Here is a 24,965-nt window from a genome sequence, read left to right on the forward strand (position 1 = left end):
GAGGGGTGAAGATGAATGATGGAAAAGGAGCTGTAGAAAGTGCAATCCAGTTGCAAAGAGCCAAAATCAAACTGTGGGAAGGGGATGAGTCTCTTCTTCCAGCTCTCAGGCTCTGATAGCTTATATTTCCTCTATGTTCGTGATGGGGAACTGTGCCCCTTGGGGCTCATCCCCTCCCTTCTCCTCACTCTGGAATAGGCTCTGGATCCACTAAACCCTTCTGCAGGGCTGACTGTTACAGGATTTCATTTACACAGATCCATGTGGGCTCTAGGTGGGAGTAGCTGCTGTGCAGAGCTGGGAGCTCAATCTTTCTTCTGCTGGTTCTGATCCATTCCTAAACTAGGAAGGAGCTACAACAAAAAATCCAGAAAGCACCAGTTAGTGGAGGAGACATGCTTGGTACAATTATCTTTTTGTTCATACGCATCATGGAGCATGTTTGTTCCCCTGCATGTGTGAGTTCCTGATCAGGGTGATAGAACAGGAGGGAAGGGATGTCCACCATGTACACACTCACACACACACGCACAGTCAGAGAGAGCGGGCTGCTGATTGAAACAAGACTGAGCATAATTAGATGGAATGTGTCAGCCCAAGGTGTGAAATTTGGCGTCTCTCACCAGGTCTGTCTGGCATCTCCCTGGAGTTCTTCCTGTACCGGATGTTCACCCAGATGATGCACAGAAAGATGGGGACTTTCCAGATGACCAGGAGCAAGAAATGGACATTGCTGAGCTGGGATCTATGGAGGAGAGAGTAAGTAGAAGCTGTGAAACCCTGTAGATATGACCTGACTGCTCCCAACTGAGCGTTCCCTAGCTGCTCTGCCTGAGAGTGACAGTATGAACAAGGAGAAGAGAGGGACACAGGCCGCAGCACCCTCCCTTGCTAGGATATCTCCCAATTAATCACACTAACTGCCTCTGACCCACAGGGGACAGTCATCCAGACATGTAGATGTTGAAGTGATTGGACCAGGCAGGCCCTGTCCAGTGCTTCCCATAACAAGAGTTGCTAGCTTCCTGCCAAGGAATCTAACCCCGCAAGGTCCCTATGTTAGTTTGTTCTGTGGGATCCTATCACCAAGGATGTGAGTATTCTTTGCTTCTCTGCGTAAAGTGTGGGACCTTTTTTTCTCTAGACCAGCGGTTCTCAACCAGGGCTTTGCTTACCCCTGGGGGTACACAGAGGACTTCCAGAGGGTCCATCAACTCATCTAGATATTTGCCTAGTTTTACAACATAAAAAAGCACTAGCGAAATCAGTACAAACTAAAATTTCATACAGGCAATGACCTGTTTATACTGCTCTAGATACTATACACTGAACTGTAAGTATAGTATTTATATTCCAATTGATTTATTTAATAATTATATGGTAAAAATGAGAAAGTCAGCAATTTGTCAGGAATAGTGTGCTGAGACACTTTTGTATTTTTATGTCTGATTTTGTGAGCGAGTAGTTTTTAAGTGAGGGGAAACTTGGGGTACGCAAGACAAATCAGACTCCTGAAAGGGGTAAAGTAGTGTGAGAGTCACTGCTCTAGATGACCATAAATATCTCATAGCTCTCATCCAATGTGATGGATATTTGGGAGTTTCTAGATGCGGCAAAAAACAGATCTGGTTTCAATAAGATTGTGTTAAAGAGATTTGGATCCCAGCATCAGAGAGAAAATCAGCTTGCGTGTTGTTAGGGCAGAATGGAATAGGGACCGTCTGTAACATTGATGGGCAGGAAGGGCAGAGATGCAGCAGAAACCTCTGGGTGGGCTGGGGAGATAGGTAAGGGCCCTTGGGCATGGGCCACATGAGGGTAATAAGAGTGAGACTCAGTCCAGTGGATCCCTGAAACTCACAGTGCATGAGTGTCGTTGCTGCTTATAGATAGTGTAATGGATGTGGAAGCAGCCCCGCTGGGCTGCTCTGTTGTCACTGGGGGCCTTCCAGTGGAGGTGGAGGTGTGGATGGCTGCAGATAAAAACAGAGAGAGCCAGTGTTACTTGCAGAAACCCCAACCTGAATCTCTTCACTGTTACCAAGAGAGTAAAGTTGCTTGTTTCGGGAGTTCAGACCTCAGTGGGAAGGTACTCGCCTCACCGCCATCTCCAGCTCAGCAGAGCGACACTTGGTTTAACTCCTACAACGTACTTAGGGATTTTACTCCCTTTAGTATATCTGGGCCTCCTGTTCTCTGGCTTATATCGTCGTTTTAGTATTGAGAGTAGTAGTCAAAAGTGAATGGGGTTGGGGGGACAGAGTTTTGTCTGGTAAAACTATCAGAACCTGTAAATAATTAGAACAGTTTTTTAGCTCCTCCCAGGCAGTTCCTCTTACTTATTCATTCCAGCGTGGATGGCTGGCCTGGTGGATAAGGCACTGGACCAGGACTCCAGAGATCTGAGCTCAATTCCTAGCTCTGCCACAGACTTCCTGAGAGATCCTGGGCAAGTCATGAATCTTTCTGTTCCTCAGTTCCCCACCTTTTAAAATGAGGATAACACTGCTTACTTTGCCTGGCTTGACTCTAGGTTGTAAGCTCTTTGAGGCAGGGGCTGTGTGTGACGTTGCACTCCATATGATTTTATGAAAATATGTTAATGAGTGCGAATATAATGTAACTGGAATATGCTTCATGCAAAAGGTCTCTTGTAAGGTATCATTACAAAGTTTATAATCTACTGAGTGTGGTCATCCAATTTGTATAAATGTATTATTCTTGTATCTGAAACTAGAAATATAAAATATAACTCTGAGGTCCTATTGTAATTATGCAAAGTGTGGGCCATAAATGGTGGCTTGGAATCTTGATGGCTCCCATAAACCAGGACAACTGGTTGTAAATGGTTCTGTTTACTTGTAAGTCTTCCTGTATACGTGTGTGCTGGCAAGTGGGTAATGAAGTCTTACAGTGACATGTGATCATGTCACCTGAACTGGAATCCATCTTTAACCTGGTGCTGTTCCATTTAGAAGGAGGGGTGGGAACCCAGAGAGGGACAAAGGATTCCTGCCTTGTGCAAAAGTTATAAAAGGGGGGTGGAACAGAACAAAGGGGGCTGCAGTCACAAGAAATCCCCTAGCTACCACCTGAGCTGGAACAAGTCCTGTACCAGGGGAAAGGATTGGGCCCAGACTAGAAAGGAGTCTAGTCTGTGAAAGAAGCTTATTGGGACATTTCTGAGGGTGAGATTTCATCTGTATTTAGTTTCCTACTGTATTAGGCTTAGACTTGCATGTTTTATTTTATTTTGCTTGGTAACTTTCTTTGTTATGTCTGTTATTACTTGGAACCACTTAAATCCTGTTTTTTATACTTAATAAAATCACTTTTTGCTTATTGATTAACCCAGAGCAAGTAATTAATTCCTGGGTGAGCAAACAGCTGTGCATATCTCTCTCTCAGTGTTATAGAGGGCGGACAATTTATGAGTTTACTCTGTATAAGCTTTATGCAGAATAAAACAGACTTGTTTGGGGTTTGGATCCTATTGGGAACTGGGTGTCTGGGTGCTAGAGACAGGAACACTTTCTAAGCCGTTTTCAGTTAAGCCTGCAGCTTTTGGGGGACATGGTTCAAACATGGGTCTGTGTTGCAGCAGGCTGGCATGTCTGGCTCAACAAGACAGGGTGCTGGAGTCCCAAGCTGGCAGGGAAAACGGGCTCAGAGGTAGTCTCAGCACATCAGGTGGCAGTCCCAAGGGGGTTACTGTGACCCAACCCATCACACTGTGTAGACACTGTATGTATGTGCAGCACCTAGTACAAATGGGTTATGATTTTGGTTGGGACCTGTGGGATTTCCCATAACAATGATAATGGCATTGTTTTGCAATGGAGGCATTTTATAGACAGACACTCTCAGCATAAGGTGGCCTCTGCCAGGAAGAGTTCACAATCTAATTTACGGGAAGATGACAGAGCTGAGTGTGACAAACACAAGGAAGGTACCATAGGTATATACATAACTTTCCTACATGAGTGTGATGTGACTCTCCTCGCCCTGGGGGATGCGGACAAGCTGAGTGCCGTCCTTTCTAGGGATCACCCTCTGAAAGGGCTGTCCTGCTATTTATCTAATATACTCATAGACTTTAAGGTCAGAAGGGACCATTATCATCATCTAGTCTGACCTCCCGCATGATGCAGGCCACAAAAGCTGACCCACCCACTCCTGGAATAATTCTCTCCCTTGACTCAGCTGTTGATGTCCCCAAATCATGATTTAAAGACTTCAAGTCGGAGAGAATCCTCCAGCAAGCGACCCCTGCCCCATGCTGCGGAGGAAGGCGAAAAACCTCCAGGGCCTCTGCCAATCTACCCTGGAGGAAAATTCCTTCCCGACCCCAAATATGGCGATCAGCTGAACCCCGAGCATGCGAGCAAGATTCTCCAGCCAGACCCTCCGGAAAAAAGTTCTCTGTAGTAACTTTTAATATCCCATCATTGATCATTGTTACTAATTACCAGCGATGGCACGTTATTGACCTATTGACTAAAATCACGTTATCCCATCAAACCATCCCCTCCATAAACTTATCAAGCTTAATCTTAAAGCCAGAGAGGTCTTTCACCCCCACTGTTTCCCTTGGAAGGCTGTTCCAGAACTTCACCCCTCTGATGGTTAGAAACCTTCATCTAATTTCAAGCCTAAACTTCCCGACGGCCAGTTTATATCCATTCGTTCTCGTGTCCACATTAGTACTGAGCTGAAATAATTCCTCTCCCTCCCTGGTATTTATCCTTCTGATATATTTAAAGAGAACACTCATATCCCCCCTCACCCTTTTTTTGTTTAAGTTAAACAAACCGAGCTCCTCGAGTCTCCTTTCATTTGACATGTTTTCCATTCCTCGGATCATCCTAGTGGCCCTTCTCTGTACCCGGCCACTATTCAACTGGATGATCCCTGCAGAGAGATGCTGCCTGGTACCTATAAGACTGCTTGGCTGCCAGACCAGCCTCTGGAAGCTAAAGCAGAGATTGCTCTTGAATTACAGGAAGAAGAAAAAGATTTCTGGCTTTCACTTCAAGTTTAAGCTTCTTGTCCAGGCCTTCAAGGCTCTGCCTAGCTCCACCCCAGTCCACATCTCTGATCTTATCACATCTCCCTCCACCCATATAACAGGGTGGCCTGTCCCCTTTAAGGGAAGTCTGGGACCAGCCAACCCTGTCCCAAGGCCAAGACCCCTTTTTTATAATGTTTAGGAAGTTTTAAGAGGTTCACCAATGATTGCCATGTGAACATCAGAATTAAACATGAACCATTACAACTCTGATCTTAGCTTTTGGTTTAGCGTATGCAATGATCTAATAATCAGATCTCTCTGGGAATTCCCATCATAGAGAGTGAGGCTCAGCCCCGTAATAAGTAGCCACGCTGGGATATGTAGCTCCCTGAAGGATCTGGGAATTGTGGTCCTGTGGGTCAGGTAACCGAGCATGTGACCTGCTGCCGACCACAGTATATAAAGGTTGTCAGTGAATGATTCAGAGCTGTGGGAGGAGCTACGGGGAAAGAGGGAGCCGCCTTAACTGGGAGGCCCTGGAGGAAGGGGGAGGAGGATAGTGGAGCCTGATTCACACTGAAATGACAATTGAATGTGAAGTAAGAAGGCTGGAATATTTACCTTTGAGTGTTATTGTATGTGAATAAACCAGAGCACTGAAGGGCAGAGTTGATGCAATAGCACCAGTGATGTGGTGGTTTGAGTGAACTAAAGGAAGGTAAACTGAGGCAGCAGATGAGCCTAATGCTGGACCAGATGAGCCTTTCTATAGCCTCCCTGTTCTGCCATCATTCCCTTTGTCCCCTTGTCTCACTGCTGGCTTGGTGTCTATTTCCATGCCAGCCCTTATCCATGGAATACCCTCCAACCCCAACTTCCCAACCCATCCCCCGCTTCACATGCTGGTCTCTCTCCTAAAGAGGCATTTCTTCCAGGTCACTCCCAAGAAGTGAGCCAATAACTTTGGAAATGACAAGTTATTGGCTCTCCTCGTCGTCTCAGCTCGCCCTGTCTTAATTTTGGTGGTTGTTGCCCTGTACAGAACTAAGCCCAGTGTAAGTGGTTAACACACAAGGCGAACAAAGCTCTTTAGAACCCAGAAACTACTTCGTGCACCAAGAACCTTCCCTCCCCCTTCAGTGCTCTCTAGAATGATGGGATCACAGCAGATTTCTATCCTTATTTGCATGTTGTTTTCCTTCAGTCGACCATGTTTTAAGTCTTGTCTTCAGCTCCCTTAACGCAGGCGAATGTAGTTTCTGGACATACTGGCTTACAGTAAATAGTTGTGTCTAAGGAGCACCCCCACGTCCCTACCAGCCAATGCTCCCCAACCTCTACACTCCTGCCATTACCATGGGGGAGCAAAGCAGGGATTTACCTGGGGAGACGGACATTTCCACAGAGTCCCAGAGATGGGGAAGAAGAGTCCCCGCATCTCCCAGTGTGAGGTTCTCCACGGTCACGGGTGCTGCAGGGCTGGGCAGGGGCCCGGCGGCGTGGAGCAAAGGGCGCTGTGGGGAGCTGCGGAGGGGCTCGATGGCCAGTGTGCAGCCGGTGGCAGCTCCCGCCCTCTGGCCCCTCGCAGCTCCGGGCCGGGCCCCTGCGCAGAGCGGGCTGCGGCGTTTGGCCCCGCCTGGGTTACAGCAGATCTACCAGTCTAGACACCCGCCCCCTTCCCCCGCCCAGCACCCCCCTTACACCGCCCAGCACCCCCCGGCCCTACCCCGAGCCCAGCAGCCCTGACACTGCCGGGGGGCAGCGCAGGGATTTACCTGCGGAGACGGTGACTTCCACAGTGTCCCTGAGATCAAGAAGCCCAGTTCTCACTACCCCGCAGTGGTACGTGCCGGCGTCTGCCCGTGTCAGGTTCTCCAGGGTCACAGTGAACACGCGCTGGGTGTGATTGTCTCGGATGGAGACTCTGCCCCGCGTCACCTCCGCCTCCGACCCATCGGTCTCAACGATGTGACCGTTGGAACAGAACCAACCTCCTACCAAACCTTCTACCAAACCTCCTCCTGCCCGGCACCAGAATTTCAGATAATCCTCGTAGCCTCTCTCATACTGGCACCACACAGCCACCGACCCGCCTGGGAGCCCATGCACTGACCCAGGGCCCGTCACCGCCCAGCAGCCTGTGGGGCAACGAGGAGAATTAGAGCGTGCGCGAGAGAGAGAATCCTTCTTACTCCAAAAAACAATAAAATGCACCCCGTGCCCTGGTGGGGGAGGGGATTGGGGATGCTACCTGAGGCTTTGCAAGGCGGGTGCATGGAGTGGGGAGAACAGGAAGGTCAGAGCAGAGAAACAGGTCAAATTTAGCATCCTCTTGGCTTTGATTATTAAAACTCAAGCTAGAAACCAGCGTATCCCTGCAGGGAGCGGGACATTTCATTCGCCTCTTCCAGAATTGGTGCCGTAGAATGAAGCAAGCCGGATGCTGATCTCTCCCCACTTTGTGAGCACCAGGCCGGCTGGAGATTGTTCGCACTAAACTCGTCTAACGGGTACTGCAGGGACGAGATGAAAAGTGGTGGCTTTTGCCTGCAGTGTCAGCCATTGACTCCAGGGAAGGATTCACCGCTGCACAGAGACTGCGGAGTCCACAGTGTCTGGGTCGAAATAGGCCCGTGTCTATAACACTGATTTGTTCAGCGTCAGCTTGGGAGCAAGAGCGACTGCGGCTGGGAGAGATGAGGTGAAGAAGGCCAGGCTGCAGGGCGGGTGAGGGAGTTTGGGTGGCTTGTGCTTCTAAGCCTTGTCATTGCACGTTAGGTGGTACCGTGGTAGTGTCCCAAGGAGGATTTTGTGTTCAGTCCTCCTAGCTGAGGGGTGGGCAAACTATGGCCCACGGGCTGGATTCGGCCCGCCAGCCGTTTTAATCTGGGCCTTGAGCTCCTGCTAGGGAGTGGGGTCTGGGGCTTGCCCCGCTCCGGCGCTCCAGCTGGGGAGCAGGGTTGGGGGCTACTCCATGCTGCTCCCGAAAGAAGCAGCATGTCCCCCCTCCGGCTCCTACGTGTAGGGGCAGCCAGGCGGTTCCGCTCTGCACGCTGCCCCTGTCCCAAGTGCTACCCCCTCTGCTCCCATTGGCCAGGAACCGCAGGCAATGGGAGCTGTAGGGGTGGCGCCTGTGGACGGGTCAGCGCGCAGAGCCGCCTGGCTGCGCCTCCGCATAGGAGCCGGAGAAGGGACATGCTGCTGCTTTCGGGAGTCATTTGAGGTAAACGCCACTAGGAGCCTGCACCCCTGAGCCTCTCCCCATGTCCCAACCCCCTGCCCCAGCTCTGATCCCCCTCCCACCCTCTGAACCCCTTGATCCCAGCCCGGAGCATCCTCCTGCACCCCAAGCCCCACATCCCCAGCCCCACCACAGAGCCCTCACCCTCCCACCCCAGCCCAGAGCCCCCTCCCGCACCCTGAACTCCTCATCCCACAGCCCGCATCCCCAACTAGAGCTTTCACCCCCTCCCGCACCCCAACCCCAATTTTGTGAGCATTCATGGCCGCCATGCAATTTCTTCTTACTCCATGCGATGTGGCCCTCGGGCCAAAAAGTTTGCCCACCCCTGTCCTAGCTGGAGGGAAAGACAGATGAAGTGGGGATGGGGAGGGGGTGGTGTTAGAACAAACTATGCAGAAGATGAATACAATGTGTCCAGGTTTAGGTACCCAGCAGCTCTGATCAAACTGAGCAAATATACAATCAAGCTTCAGTAACTTCACCACCGAGTGCTGAATGCCCCCAGTAGCCGGGCAGGCAGCGTGCTGTTACCTACCCTCTGGCTTTGGTTTTCTTCTTTTTGGCCCTTATCACCAGGACAGCTGGCTGGTTCCTGCTCTGATGTGGTGCCTCTGCGCGCACCATGCTGTGATAACAGAGCTGCCAAGAAACTCATCTTGAGCACCACTCCAACCCTTTGAAAGTCGGGGAAGCCCAGCTTCTTACTTTCTAGGGATCTTTAGAAGTTTTTCATGTTGTTTAAGTAAACTTTGGAGGAGGAGGAGGAAGTATAGAACTTGGTATAGGAGGTGCCTGGTAGCAATTCTCCATAATCAGGGTTGCATCTGGGATTTTGTTCAAATGTCCTATTTTCAGTGTACACGTGAGTGTAAATTTCAATGCTTGGTTTCAGCCAGAGCTGAATATTTTGTGGAAAGTTTAAGCAAAATCAGTGAAGCTGTTTTGGAGATGTACAAAGTAAACATATCAATCACCTTTGACAACTGGATATTCTTAGGGCATGTGTTATTCACTGAGCACTGGTCCTCTTCATAATTTGCAACCATCCTGCCCCCTCCTCTCCTGCCCCCATCGCCCCCAAAAAAGCCAAAATCAAAAAATCAATGTCCCCTAACAACAACAAAAGGAAGAAGTGAATTGTTAGCATTCAAAACTGATTTCATGCATGGTAAATTCCCAGTCAGCTGCCATGGAATACAAACAGTGGTTCTTACTGAATATTGTAGCTCACATCTACTATAAATAGGAAGGTTACAACATAGAAAACTTGCTCTCTGGACTGTTGTCAATGGAGACACGGATTCTGTACTCAAATTTTTATTCTCCTGCAAATCTTGTAAGCGCTAGAGGTGGAAGCCCTTCTCTTGGGCAGTTTTTAATTACCACAAGAACATATTTGGGGCTTTCAAGCTCTGATGGAGAAGCCGCTGACCTGTAAACAGGGCGAGGCCGGTAATTTCAGTGTATTTCTGCTGTTTCACAAAAAGCCCATGTCATTGTCACCGGGGAAAAGAATCCAAAGAAAGACGGGGGAAATCCTCATTGTGCTGCCTTCTCCTCCTGGGTGAAGATCACTTGCTGTGAGTGGCTCTGGGAAATGAGGTTTCTCCAGAATATCACCAGGACTGTTTTTATTTTATTTTACTTTATTGATTTTACAGTTTTGTATGAAACCCTGTGGTTCAGTGACCTGATCTTTTCTTTGAAGTCTCTGAATCGTTTCACTGCTTCATTTCCTTTGTCAGAGGCTGCTATTAGCCTCCGTTTGCCTGTGATGAAAATAGTTTCTTTTAAGAAGAGTGACATTTCCTGTTATGTGCTGCATCATGCTACATCGGTCAGTGGAAAAGGAAAGTGACAAAATGCAGGGCCGCACCCACTTAGGGGTTCTTGGAAATGCTTTGCTGATTACCACAGAATCAAAACTTCTTCTAGTGCAAGGTTACTGAGTTCTTCTGCGGTGAGGAGCCTTCCCCATGGAACCCATGCATTGCTGGCTTGTCAACCCTATGGTGCAGAAAACTGCTTCCAGCCAGCCAATAGCAGCAGTAGTGGCAGTACTTTGCTAGGACGGGCAGAATAGCTTTGCCCTTCTCCTGAGCAGTTGTAGATGTCTGGGACCTCGCAGGCCAGGTCAGCTTCCCAATGGAGGAGAAATCAGTGGCACAGTATCCAGTATATTTCAAGTGTAACTTCGTTTATACCTGTACACCAGTCCTGGAGCAAACAGAGTGCAGGCAATCCCCTCTGTTGGCATTCTCAGCCCTGCTGCAGTGCCTGGCTTTCAGGGAGTGACTCAGAAGTGGACTGTAATTAGGCACCAAGGCAGAGAACAACTCTCCTGCCATTCACACAGCTCCCTCTGCATGTGTGTGTGGACAGAACTGGGGGTGAGCTTCTGGGTCTGGCTAGAGAGGCTTGGGGCTGTAAGCAAAGAGACGATCTTCTATTTGTTGGGTTCCTCCCGTGTACAGGGAACCGGAACTTTGTACATTGAAACGAGATCGCCTCAAAGGAAATACCTGATTCTCCCATCAATTTCTCCTCATCACTGAACAGCCTGAATGTGGCTATCCGCTGGGGTCCGAAGTGGTAGCAATACTTCCTCCACCTGTGGCTCAGCCAATCTAGACTTGGTTTAACCGCTACAATGTATTGAGCGATTTGACTCATCTGACTATACATGGACATCCTGTTCTTTGGCTTATTCCTTGTATATTAGTACCCCCAATGGCAGGCAGAGGTGGAGAGGGGTGGAGCAGAGCTTTGTCTCATAAAAGTTGCCTGAGCCCACAAATTAGGAGGACAATTTTTCAACACCTTCTATTCAGTTCCTTTGATTTATTTCTTACAGGGTTGTTAAGGCACTGGACTGGGATTCAGGCAATCGGGGTTTAGTTCCAGGTCCTCCACAGATTAACCTACAGGCTTGCTTTATAAATGTCGGCTGCAGGTCATGTGCTCTGACACCTGGCCACACAGAACGACAGTGCTCAGATCCCTCCAGGAACCACATATGCCTGCTCCTGAAGGGTATGTCTACACTGCATCTGGGAGTGCGCATCCCAGCCCGGGTCCACAGACACATTCTAGTGGGGCTTACACAAGTGTGCTAAAAATAGCTGTGTTGACAGTGCTTTGACATTGGGGCCTGGGTGGAGCTCAGTCTTTGAAGCTCAGACCCCTAGAGCTGAAAAAACTGGGAAAATCTGACGTCTTTCCCAGCCTCCATTTGGGATTTTGGTTCTTAAAGCCCAACTAGACAATAATATAACCCTACAGGAAGTGGGGCATTTCCGTTAATCTTTTTCTGAATTATGGCAGTAAAATGAAATCAATTGGGCACTGGATCTCTCTTCCCTGCCTCTCTCACACACCCCGTTCCTGGCAGGAGATTGGATCCTGGTGGCTTGTTTATTGGAAATTGTTCGTATCTAGCTTTGCCTTCACTAACTCCAGGGAAGAGACACAAGCTGGATTTTCCATGCAGTGTCAAGGAATGAATTATCTCTGCACGGAGACTGCAGAGTCCACAGGGTTGGGATTTAGACAGTCACATGTCTAGAAAAGTCACTTGTGTAGAGGCCCACTGGGGAGGAAGAGCAATGTGGACACTCCCCATGAGGGCTGGGAGATGTCAGGTGAAGAAGGCAGAGCTGCTGGTGGGGCATGGAATTGTGGGTGGCACGCTCCTCAAGACTGCCTCTTTGCAGAGACATAAGGGGTGGTATACAGGGGCCTCAGTGGACTCTGCTCTGTCATCCGAGTCTGAGGGAGAGACAGAATAGCAGGCTGGGGGCAAAGGCAGCAGTGCAAACTCTCTGCAGAAGAAGGACTTACAGAATGAGATGATGTGCCCAGGTTTGGATACCCAGGAGCGCTGATCAGAATGAGCAGGTAAGTGATCAAGCTCCAATAACTTTATGGCCAGGTGCTGAATGCCCCCAATAGCCAGGCAGAGAGGGACAGTACACTGTTACCTATGTCCTAGTGAGGATGAGAGGATGGAAAACGATAAAATACAGGCAAGGTCTGATCAGAAACAGTCAAATAAAAAAGAGTCCCATTCAATTACACCGTGTAATGGCAGACAGCTAAAAGGAGACAAGTTTTTAAAGTGCTTATATACCAATGCTAGAAGTCTAAATAATAAGATGGGTGAACTAGAGTGCCTCGTATTAAATGAGGATATTGATATAATAGGCATCACAGAAACTTGGTCGAATGGGGGTAATCAGTTGGATACAGTAATCATAGACTATTTTGGTTGGAAGGGACCTCAGGAGGTCATCTAGTCCAACCCCTGGCTCAAAGCAGGACCAAGCCCCAGACAGATTTTTGCCCTAGATCCCTGCATGGCCCCTTCAAGAATTGAACTCACAACCCTCGGTTTAGCAGGCCAATGCTCAAACCACTGAGCTATCCCTCCCCCTATACCAGGGTACAAAATATACCGGAAGGACAGAATAGGTCATGCTGGTAGGGGAGTGGCACTATATGTGAAAGAAAGCATAAAATCAAATGAAGTAAAAATCATAAATGAATCAAACTGCACCATAGAATCTCTATGGATAGAAATTCCTTGCTCTAATAATAAGAATATAGCGGTAGGGATATATTACCGACCACCTGACCAGGATGGTGATAGTGACTGTGAAATGCTCAGGGAGATTATCGAGGCTATTCAAATAAAAAAACTCAATAATAATAATGCGGGATTTCAATTATCCCCATATTGACTGGGTACATGTCACCTCAGGATAAATGACTGCTTCTTGGAGCAGCTAGTCCTGGAACCCACCAGAGGAGAGGCAATTCTTGATTTAGTCCTAAGTGGAGCACAGGATCTGGTCCAAGAGGTGAATATAGCTGGACCACTTGGTAATAGTGACCATAATATAATTACATTTAATTTAACATCCCTGTGGCGGGGAAAACACCACAGCAGCCAAACACTGTAGCATTTAATTTCAGAAAGGGGAACTACACAAAAATGAGGTGGTTAGTTAAACAGAAATTAAAGGGTACAGCGCCAAAAGTGAAATCTCTGCAAGCTGTGTGGAAACTTTTTAAAGACACCATAATAAAGGCTCAACTTAAATGTATACCCCAAATTAAAAAACATTGTAAGAAAACCAAAAAAGTGCCACCATGGCTAAACAAAGTAAAAGAAGCAGTGAGAGGCAAAAAGGCATCCTTTAAAAACTGGAAGTTAAATCCTAGTGAGGAAAATAGAAAGGAGCATAAACACTGGCAAATGAAGTGTAAAAATATAATTAGGAAGGCCAAAAAAGAATTTGAAGAACATCTAGCCAAAGACTCCAAAAGTAAAAGCAATTTTTTTTTGTAAGTACATCAGAAGCAGGAAGCCTGATAAACAACCAGTGGGGCCACTGGACGATCGAGATGCTAAAGGAGCACTCAGGGACGATAAGGCCATTGCGGAGAAACTAAATGAATTCTTTGCATTGGTTTTCATGGCTGAGGATCTGAGGGAGATTCCCAAACCTGAGCCATTCTTTTTAGGTGATGCCAATTTTTAAAAAGGGCTCCAGAGGTGATCCCGGCAATTACAGGCCTGTAAGCCTGACTTCAGTACCAGGCAAACTGGTTGAAACTATAAAAAGAACAATATTGTCAGACATATAGATGAACATAAATTTGTTGAGGAAGAGTCAACATGGTTTTAATAAAGGGAAATCATGCCTCACCAATCTACTATAATTCTTTGAGGGGGTCAACAAGCATGTGGACCAAGGGGATCCAGTGACTATAGTGTACTTAGATTTTCAGAAAGCCTTTGACAAGGTCCCTCATCAAAGGCTCTTATACAAAGTAAGCTGCCACTGGATAAGAGGGAAGGTGCTTTCATGGATTGGTAACTGGTAAAAAGATAGGAAACAAAGAGTAGGTATAAATGGTCAGTTTTCAGAATGGAGAGAGGTAAATAGTGGTGTCCCCCAAGGTTCTGTTCTGGGACCAGTCCTATTCAACATATTCATAAATGATCTGGAAAAAGGGGTAAACAGTGATGTGGCAAAATTTGCAGATGATACAAAATTACTAAAGATAGTTAAGACCCAGGCAGATTGCGAAGAACTACAAAAGGATCCCTCAAAACTGGGTGACTGGGCAACAAAATGGCAGATGAAATTTAATGTTGATAAATGCAAAGTAATGCACATTGGAAAGCATAATCCCAACTATACATATAAAATGATGGGGTCTAAATTAGCTGTTACCACTCAAGAAAGAGATCTTGGAGTCATTGTGGATAGTTCTCTGAAAATATCAACTCAATGTGCAGCAGCGGTCAAAAAAGCAAACAGAATGCTGGGAATAATTAAGAAAGGGATAGATAATAGGACAGAAAATATCATGTTGCCTCTATATAAATCCATGGTACACCCACATCTTGAATACTGTGTGCAGATGTGGTGACCCCCATCTCAAAAAAGATATATTGGAATTGGAAAAGGTTCAGAAAAGGGCAACAAAAATGATTAGGGGTATGGAACAGCTTCTGTATGAGGAGAGATTAAGAAGACTGGGACTTTTCAGCTTGGAAAAGAGACGGCTAAGGGGAGATATGATTGAGGTCTATAAAATCATGACTGGTATAGAGAAAGTAGGTAAAGAAATGTTGTTTACTACGTCTCATAATACAAGAACTAGGGGTCACCAAATGAAATTAATAGGCAGCAGGTTTAAAACAAATAAAAGGAAGTATTTCTCCACACAACACACAGTCAACCTGTGGAACTCCCTGCCAGAGGATGTTGTGAAGGCCAAGACCATAACAGGGTTCAAAAAAGAACTAGATAAATTCATGGAGGATAGGTCCATCAATGGCTATTAGCCAGGATGGGCAGGGATGATGTCCCTAGCCTCTGTTTGCCAGAAGCTGGGAATGAGCGACAGGGGATGGATCACTTGATGATTATCTGTTCTGTTCATTCCCTCTGGGGCACCTGGCACTGGCCACTGTCGGAAGACAGGATACTGGGCTAGATGGACCCTTGGTCTGACCCAGTAGGGCTGTTCTTATGCACTGACTTTGTTTTTCTCCTGATAGGCTCTTATCCCCAGTGCAGCTGGCTGGTTCCTGCTCAGATGTGATGCCTCAGCGTGCACCAGGCTCTGATATCAGAGCTATGAAGAAATTCACGTTGAGCACCATTCCAGCCCATTGAGAGTCGGGGAATTGCAACTTCTTACTTTCTACAGTTGTTGCAAACTTTTTCGTATTTAAAAAGCAGTATTGATGCTGTTCTAGCCACTGCCTGGTCGCAACTGCCATAGGCAAGCTCACATCAGGGCTTTCATTAAAACATCCTGTTCACATACCCCTGGCGTTCTGAAACAATTCCCTCGCTGCCTGAAAACTTCAGTGCTTGGTCTCGGCCCCCAGTTGAATTTCTTTGTGGAAAGTGTCAGCAGGCTTGAGATACACAAAGGAGAATCTGCTTCTAACTGTATTTATCCAATGTAAACTTGCCTATTTTAAGTAAACATAACAATGTTCATTTATATGTAAAAATCGGGCAGTGAGTTGTTCAGCTGGACACTCTTCAGGCAAGGTGTGACTCTTAAAGCACTGGCCTGCCATTGTTTGCACACGCTCCCCTCGCGCCCTCCCCCCCCAATAACCCTGAAGAAAATGAACTTGTTAACATTTAAAACCTTGATTTCGTTTAGGCCAGGGAAATACAGTCAGCAACGCAGCTAACAGTAGCACTTAATATTGTAGCTAATATTTGCTGTGGGTAGAAAGTTTGTACCATGGAAAACGTGCTCTCTAGACAGCTGTCAATGGAGAAGAAGATTCTGCGCTGCAACTTTTATTCTCCTATATAGCTCGTAAGCTCCAGAGGTGGAAACCTTCCTCCAGTGCAGTTTTTAATCATTACAGTAGCCTAGCTGGGGCTTTCAAACTCTGCTGGCTTCCCCATCAGAACGTGTAAATTGTGCAAGCCAAATAATTTCAGTGTATTTCCACTGATGCACCAAGAGCCCGTGTCACTCTTACCTGGGAAAAGAATCCAAACCAGGACCGGGGAAAGCCTCATTGTTGCAACTCCTTCTGGGTGAAAGTCACTTGCTGCGAGTGTCTCCAGGAAAATCACCTTTCTTCAAGCTAGCACCACCGCCGTGTGTATTTTTTGATGTTGACGTGGAACTTGGAGATTCACGTACCTGGTGTCTAGTTTGAGTTTTCCAAATCTGCTGGGTGCCGCACTTCCTTTGACAGAGGCTGCTCCTCCTCCCTTTTCTAAAACGATTTTTTTTTTTTAAAGTCACATTTCCTTGTCGGTCATTCTCCTGAGCAAGCAAGCAGAGGGACAGTGAGACACAGCATATATAGTATCCTGCTATTCCAGGGTTTCTCTGAAATGTCTTCCCAGCTACCAAAGAATCTAAGCTTCCTTTAGAATAATGTCCTGGCTCTTTTCAGTTGTGAGGAGCCTTCCCAATGGGAATGGATGCACAGCTGGCCTGTGACCCCTGCTTTGCAGAAAACTGCCCAATCGCACAATGGCAGCACTAGTGATGGTGCTTTGTTAGGGCTGGCGGAAGAGCATTGCCCCTCTACTGAGCAGTAACAGGTGTCCAGGGTCTTGTAGCTCAGTTTCCCAGAGAAGGAAAAATTACTGATGCAGACCCAGATCCACAAAGGTATGTAGGCTCCTACCATCTATTGATTGCAATGGAAGTCAGGACTCTGAACACCTTCATGGATCTGGGCCAGGCTGCTCACACAGGCCACTCTGTGCAGAACCTTGCACAACCAAAACTAACTCAACCCTTGCACGCATGTAGCGGGGAACAAAATCACTTGGCAAACTGTAACTGCACCAACTACCATGCCAGTAGAAAAGGAGCCAATTCAGATTAGTTTGCAAATAAGGGCAGGTCAGTAGGAAAGTACAAGATGATCCTTGTCCTTTATGGCTTCTCTTTTTGAGAGAGAGAGTCTTAGATCCTTGGTCTTGGCTTTGCTTCCAAGAATCTGGCCATGAGCTGGGGGCATACTTGTGTCATTGCCCTGGCATCTTGCTGCATTGTTGGTCTGGCTACAGCTTCTGTTGGTGACAAATTACAGGGTCTAACCGTGGCCATCACCTGGCTTAATGTCAGATCCCTGCTGTCCTAGGGACCTGTTCCAAGCTGATGTAGTCCCTAAACTAGAGGTTCCATCTCCTCAAAGACTGAGCAGCCTTTCCCAGTTTCTTCCTCTTTAGGGACCATCCTGTTGTCAAAAGCCTAGAAGCAGGAAATGTGTCTGCACCAGAGTATGGCAAATCCGGGGCTGATTTTTATTTAACCCAAACTTCCCTATTTTGGGAACAATGATGTGCTGCTAACAGTTTAACAAAGGGCACCCACAAAAAATGTCTCCTTATCCTATATAGAAAATAGTAGGTGACCTGTAACTAAAGGCTATCATAATGCATACACTCAAGAGCGCTGGGTTAAGGGTATATGGGCAACTTTAATTCTGGCATTGTCTAACTTTTGAGTACTTGGCTGTACAACCGTAACATTCTTCTAACATCATTTTCTTGTGTGTAATAATAAAGATTGAGATACCCTCCCCCATGGAGAGCAGAGAGACAGCCTGACTGACATCTCCAGGAGATTCCAACTCCTGGGAAAGAAGGGAAAAATCTTAAAGCATGAATTTTTCCTTTGCTACTAACAAGTGCTAAAGATTCAGACACTCCAGCGCATTAAGAGCAGAGAGATGCCCGGCTTCATCCCACAAGAACATGGGAAAAATAACTTTGGTGCAGAAGACTCTTGTATTGCCGTGTTTTCTTTGACAAGTTAAACTGTCGACTAGGAAAGAAAAGTCCTTTAAGAAGCTACACTTAGCAAGGAAGCTTGACTACCCCAAGGAATTAGAACTAGGGTGTGGTCCTGCAGCCTCCAATTAACTACTAACCCTCAGGAAAACCTGCAGGGAGTGGACAGAATTTGGGGTCCTATATAATGCAGGCCCAGCTCACTTCCACTGTGCAAGAGGAGCGGTATCATTAAGAGAGGGTGTGCCGCTGAAGGAGAGTTAGGGCAAAGCCTTAACGATGGCACCAGATTGGTATCGGAGGAGAAATTTCTGTGACCAGACCCGGCCTATGTGTATGGAAGGAAGAGGAGAGAGTTCCTTTTGTGGCGCATGGGTGGGCTGATTAGAACTGAAATGCTCCGTTAGAGCCCAGAAAAACCTGTGTTGCTACTGCAGAATCAAGGGGAATGCCTAAATCAACAGACAACAGGGTTGTGGGTACCATCTCTGTTAAAGCTGACATGGTTTCAGATGTATGCACGCCCTGGTGGAATGGGAGCTGATATGGCTTTTATCAAATCTGGATTTTACAGTTGAAAAAATGCACTGTCTCATGGCAAAGGTTGAATCAAACATGAAAACTGCTTAGTCCACTTGAATGCAGTGGCTGATTGGACTGCAGCAAGGAAAAGAGACGCAACAGGTAATTCCTGCTATTTCTACATTTCTGTGACCATCAGGGTCCAGACACCCCCAGGGGAGAGCAGAGGGATCTGAAACCCAAAGAATATGCACTTGAATCAACTGGTTGTAGACAATATTATTGTGTATAAATATGTCAGGTTAGGTCTCTCATGAAATGTAATGTTCTGAGCCTGCTGGCCATTATGAGAGAGGTTTACAAATTGTGGGTATGAATTTATATCTATAAAACTATGCTCATAATTTGTGCTGAAGCATTCAGCTCCACCTTACTACAGAGAGGAGATGCAGCGATCAGTCAGGGAGAAGCAGCCTCTCCAACCATGGAGCAGAGCTCCAAGTACCTAGCATTATGCACCCCAGGGAAAGGTGATGGTGGACCATTAAAGTTAATGGGAAAACACTGAAACAAGTTGCAATGGAAAAGGAAACTCTAGTGGTGGAAAACTAAGAAAGGAGGGATCTTCCCCACCCTCATTAACCATAAGTCATCAAGCTATGGGGGGCCGGGGGATATGCACCAGCTTAAAAACAGGCTCTTTGGCATAGAAAGCTCCAAAACGTGATGGGATAGATCCAGCATCCAAAAACATTTACTGGCTTTGTTAGTTCAGTTTATTCACTGCCTTGGATTATACTTTATCATGACTTCAACTTTAGTTTCAAGAAATCTTTACATTGCCCAGCGCTTCCATGTTAAGATCTTTGCTTTTATTTCTGAATCGCTGACTGCTTTGAATATTCAGTCTGAGAGATACTCAAGCAATCGCATAACTAGGTATCTTATTTCTTAATTAATAAAAATAAAGTTAAAAAAGGTACTTACAGACTTTTTTTATGAAGGACATGAACTTCTAAAGGCAAGCATAACTGTCCCCTCTTCTCGTGTATTCTGCCCTGCATGTCAATGACCAAGCTAGCGGTCAATGCTTTGCAATTGTTGCAATGGGTTGTATAACTTCTTCTTTATTCTGAGGAAGAAGAATATATTTACAGCATAAAACCTCAGACAGGCAGGCAGAGGTTCACTGGAAAACAGAGGCTACAGTACCACGGGTGCCCCTGGCACTTCTCATTTCTGCAGTCTAAGCCTTAATGCTATTCAACAACAACCTGTCTAGCCTTTCCTTGGGGAAGATCCGGCCTATGCAGCATAAACCCATGCCCCGTGGAACATTCCAGTCTTGCAGAAAACAGTCTTCCCAAATGATGCCAGCAGCAAAATAACAACCCTTCCCACTAGAACCTCATTCACCACCAGACAGTTCTCAGAGGGGCTGGGCTCGGAGCTGGGGGTCAGGACTGCGGGAGGATGGGATCAGGGGGTGCCCGGCTCAGAGGGGCTGGGCTTGGAGCTGGGGGTCAGGACTGCGGGAGGATGGGATCAGGGGGTGCCCGGCTCAGAGGGGCTGGGCTTGGAGCTGGGGGTCAGGGCTGTGGGGGGAATGGGGTCAGGGGGGTGCCCGGCTCAGAGGGGCTGGGCTTGGAGCTGGGGGTCAGGGCTGTGGGGGGAATGGGGTCAGGGGGGTGCCCGGCTCAGAGGGGCTGGGCTTGGAGCTGGGGGTCAGGACTGCGGGAGGATGGGATCAGGGGGTGCCCGGCTCAGAGGGGCTGGGCTTGGAGCTGGGGGTCAGGGCTGTGGGGGGAATGGGGTCAGGGGGGTGCCCGGCTCAGAGGGGCTGGGCTTGTAGGTGGGGGTCAGGGCTGAGGGGGCGGGTCGGGGGGTGTCCGGCTCAGAGGGGCTGGGCTCGGAACTAGGGGTCAGGGCTGGGGGGATGCCCAGCTCAGAGGGTTTTAGCTTACCCAGAGCCCCTGTGAGCCACGTCCAGGAGCTCCTGCCACGTGGCCCACCGGAGCTCGCAGCCCCGCCCCCTTACCATGCGGCTCCGAGCGGGAGGACCTCAGGCCCCACTTGAGCCACGCCGCTGCCTCGCTGTCCAGGGCCGCTCCTGGATGCGGCGCGCTGAGGCGCCGGGGGATGGGGAAAGGCGGAGCCTCCGACATTCTCGTGGAGGCCCCTGTTGGGCCCGGGGCTTGGGGCAAATTGCCCCACTTGTCGTCGTCCCCCCCGGGCGGCCCTGATATCATCTATTTAGAGAAGAGATGGGCCCAAGCCACAAAATACGGATCCAGATTTTGCACCCCACAGGGTTTGGGGTGTGTGTGTCCAGATCAAGGGTTTTGACTCCGCTCTTTACAGGCATGGGGCCAACTACAGAATTCAGATCCAGAATTTTCTCTCTCTCCCCGCCCACCCACACTCCAATGTTTGGGACAGGGAAGGGACTGGAGCTTGGGTTTAGTTTGAACCCACACCTAATTTGAAGGAAGACTGCATAGAAATGATTTTCCAATCACTACAGCTACATTTCAAAGAGCAAATGGCTATTTTTAAAGTCCCTTACACGTAATAAATATCAACCGTTAACAGCAAAGCTGCAATCTCAAGTGTCTGATAACCTGGTGTGAGACACAGGAAAGGCAGCTCAATATATAACACTTAGCACCTATATGGTGCTTCCTGTCTTCACAGCAGCGCTGTACAAATGTTAACGGGTTTATCTTCTTAGCACCACCGAGAGACAGGTAAGTACATTGTACCCCCATCCTACGGCTGAAGTGAATTGTCCCAGGTCACAGAATCAAGTCAGTGTCCGGATTTCCTAACTCCCATTCCTGTGCTCAGATCACTAGGGCCACAGAGTTGCTGGAAGGGAAGTTCTGCTATCGGTGCAGAAAACGTGCATGTTGTGTGTGTTAAACCACTGTAACCATGCAGCAATCAAAGCCACTGTCCTACAGGAGCTTCCATCACAAATCCAGTTGTAACCAATTCAATCATAGAATCATAGAATATCAGGGTTGGAAGGGACCTCAGGAGGCATCTAGTCCAACCCCCTGCTCAAAGCAGGACCAATTCCCAACTAAATCATCCCAGCCAGGGCTTTGTCAAGCTGGGCCTTAAAAACCTCCAAGGAAGGAGACTCCACCACCTCCCTAGGTAACGCATTCCAGTGCTTCACCACCCTCCTAGTGAAATAGTGTTTCCTAATATCCAACCTGGACCTCCCCCACTGCAACTTGAGACCATTGCTCCTTGTTCTGTCATCTGCCATCACTGAGAACAGCCGAGCTCCATCCTCTTTGGAACGCCCCTTCAGGTAGTTGAAGGCTGCTATCAAATCCCCCCTCATTCTTCTCTTCTGGAGACTAAACAATCCCAGTTCCCTCAGCATCTCCTCATAAGTCATGTGCTCCAGACCCCTAATCATTTTTGTTGCCCTCCGTTGGACTCTTTCCAATTTTTCCACATCCTTCTTGTAGTGTGGGGCCCAAAACTGGACACAGTATTCCAGATGAGGCCTCACCAATGTTGAATAAAGGGGAATGATCACATTCCTCGATCTGCTGGCAATGCCCCTACTTATACAGCCCAAAATGCCGTTAGCCTTCTTGGCAACAAGAGCACACTGTTGACTCATATCCAGCTTCTCGTCCACTGTGACCCCTAGGTCCTTTTCTGCAGAACTGCTACCTAGCCATTCGATCCCCAGTCTGTAGCAGTGCATGGGATTCTTCCGTCCTAAGTGCAGGACTCTGCACTTGTCCTTGTTGAACCTCATCAGGTTTTTTTTGGCCCAATCCTCTAATTTGTCTAGGTCCCTCTGTATCCGATCCCTACCCTCTAGTGTATCTACCATGCCTCCTAGTTTAGTGCCATCTGCAAACGTGCTGAGAGTGCAGTCCACACCATCCTCCAGATCATTAATGAAGATATTAAACAAAACCGGCCCCAGGACCGACCTTTGCGGCACTCCGCTTGAAACCGGCTGCCAACTAGACATGGAGCCATTGATCACTACCCGTTGAGCCCGATGATCTAGCCAGCTTTCTATCCACCTTACAGTTCATTCATCCAGACCATACTTCTTTAACTTGGCGGCAAGAATACTTGTGGGAGACTGTATCAAAAGCTTTGCTAAAGTCAAGGAATAACACATCCACTGCTTTCCCCTCATCCACAGAGCCAGTTATCTCCTCATAGAAGGCAATTAGATTAGTCAGGCACGACTTGCCCTTGGTGAATCCATGCTGACTGTTCCTGATCACTTTCCTCTCCTCTAAGTGTTTCATAATTGATTCCTTGAGGACCTGCTCCATGATTTTTCCAGAGACTGAGGTGAGGCTGACTGGCCTGTAGTTCCCCGGATCCTCCTTCTTCCCTTTTTTAAAGATGGGCACTACATTAGCCTTTTTCCAGTCATCCGGGACCTCCCCCGACCACCATGAGTTTTCAAAAATAATGGCTAACGGCTCTGCAATCTCATCCGCCAACTCCTTTAGCACCCTCGGATGCAGCGCATCCGGCCCCATGGACTTGTGCATGTCCAGTTTTTCTAAATAGTTCCGAATCACTTCTTTCTCCACAGAGGGCTGGTCAACTTCTCCCCATATTGTGCTGCCCAGTGCAGCAGTCTGGGAGCTGACCTTGTTCGTGAAGACAGAGGCAAAAAAAGCATTGAGTACATTAGCTTTTTCCACATCCTCGGTCACTAGGTTGCCTCCCTCATTCAGTAAAGGGCCCACACTTTCCTTGACTTTCTTCTTGTTGCTAACATACCTGAAGAAATCCTTCTTGTTACTCTTAACATCTCTTGCTAGCTGCAACTCCAAGTGTGATTTGGCCTTCCTGATTTCACTCCTGCACGCCTGAGCAATATTTTTATACTCCTCCCATGTCATTTGTCCAATCTTCCACTTCTTATAAGCTTCTTTTTTGCGTTTAAGATCAGCAAGGATTTCACTGTTTAGCCAAGCTGGTCGCCTGCCATATTTACTTTTCTTTCTACACATCGGGATGGTTTGTTCCTGCAACCGCAATAAGGATTCTTTAAAATACAGCCAGCTCTCCTGGACCCCTTTGCCCTTCATGTTATTCTCCCAGGGGATCCTGTCCATCTGTTCCCTGAGGGAGTCAAAGTCTACTTTTCTGAAGTCCAGGGTCCATATTCTGCTGCTCTCCTTTCTTCCTTGTGTCAGGATCCTGAACTCAACCATCTCATGGTCACTGCCTCCCAGGTTCCCATCCACTTTTGCTTCCCCTACTAATTCTTCCCTGTTTGTGAGCAGCAGGTCAAGAAAAGCTCTGCCCCTAGTTGGTTCCTCCAGCACTTGCACCAGGAAATTGTCCCCTACACTTTCCAAAAACTTCCTGGATTGTCTGTGCACTGCTGTATTGCTCTCCCAGCAGATATCAGGGTGATTAAAGTCTCCCATGAGAACCAGGGCCTGCGATCTAGCAACTTCTGCTAGTTGCCAGAAGAAAGCCTCGTCCACCTCATCCCCCTGGTCTGGTGGTCTATAGCAGACTCCAACCACAACATCACCCTTGTTGCGCACTCTTCTCAACTTTATCCAGAGACTCTCAGGTTTTTCTCCAGTTTCATACCGGAGCTCTGAGCAGTCATACTCCTCTCTTACATACAACGCAACTCCCCCACCTTTTCTGCCCTGCCTGTCCTTCCTGAACAGTTTATATCCATCCATGACAGAACTCCAGTCATGTGAGTTATCCCACCAAGTCTCTGTTATTCCAATCACATCATAGTTCCCTGACTGTGCCAGGACTTCCAGTTCTCCCTGCTTGTTTCCCAGGCTTCTTGCATTTGTGTATAGGCACTTAAGATAACTCATCGATCGTCCCTCTTTCTCAGTATGAGACAGGAGTCCTCCCCTCTTGCGTTCTCCTGCTTGTGCTTCCTCCCAGGATCCCATTTCCCCACTTACCTCAGGGCTTTGGTCTCCTTCCCCCGGTGAACCTAGTTCAAAGCCCTCCTCACTAGGTTAGCCAGCCTGCTGGCGAAGATGCTCTTCCCTCTCTTCGTTAGGTGGAGCCCGTCTCTGCCTAGCACTCCTCCTTCTTGGAACACCACCCCATGGTCGAAGAATCCAAAGTCTTCTCTCCGACACCACCTGTGTAGCCATTCGTTGACTTCCACGATTCGACGGTCTCTACCCAGGCCTTTTCCTTGCACAGGGAGGATGGACGAGAACACCACTTGCACCTCAAACTCCTTTATCCTTCTTCCCAGAGCCACGTAGTCTGCAGTGATCCGCTCAAGGTCATTCTTGGCAGTATCATTGGTGCCCACGTGGAGAAGCAGGAAGGGGTAGCGATCCGAGGGCTTGATAAGTCTCGGCAGTCTCTCCGTCACATTGTG

The 24,965-nt window shown here is 47.8% G+C and overlaps 1 protein-coding gene across 1 annotated transcript; it reads right to left on the reverse strand.

The window, feature by feature from the left end:
* Positions 1-220: 220 nt before the first annotated feature.
* On the reverse strand, positions 221-16,341 carry LOC128847191 (CMRF35-like molecule 5). The gene is made up of 5 exons (XM_054046553.1): positions 16,285-16,341; positions 6,787-7,149; positions 1,862-1,973; positions 624-745; positions 221-353 (listed from the first exon to the last, which is right to left on the reverse strand). The coding sequence occupies exons 1-5, from the start codon at positions 16,322-16,324 to the stop codon at positions 343-345; spliced, it is 648 nt and encodes a 215-aa protein (XP_053902528.1). The 5' UTR covers positions 16,325-16,341; the 3' UTR covers positions 221-342.
* Between the last annotated feature and the right edge of the window lie 8,624 nt (positions 16,342-24,965).

Source organism: Malaclemys terrapin, chromosome 13 (genome assembly GCF_027887155.1).
Source record: "Malaclemys terrapin pileata isolate rMalTer1 chromosome 13, rMalTer1.hap1, whole genome shotgun sequence".
In the NCBI taxonomy this organism is placed as follows: Eukaryota; Metazoa; Chordata; order Testudines; family Emydidae; genus Malaclemys; species Malaclemys terrapin.

Bases quoted from the DNA above. Each gene is read 5' to 3' on its own strand.
- LOC128847191 (XM_054046553.1), bottom strand. From the start codon at position 16,324: ATGAGGCTTTCCCCGGTCCTGGTTTGGATTCTTTTCCCAG. The intron at 7,150-16,284 runs GTAAGAGTGACA...GTTGCCCCACAG, and splicing joins GGTTTGGATTCTTTTCCCAG to GCTGCTGGGCGGTGACGGGC. The intron at 746-1,861 runs GTGAGTTTCAGG...TCTCCTCCATAG, and splicing joins AGCAACGACACTCATGCACT to ATCCCAGCTCAGCAATGTCC.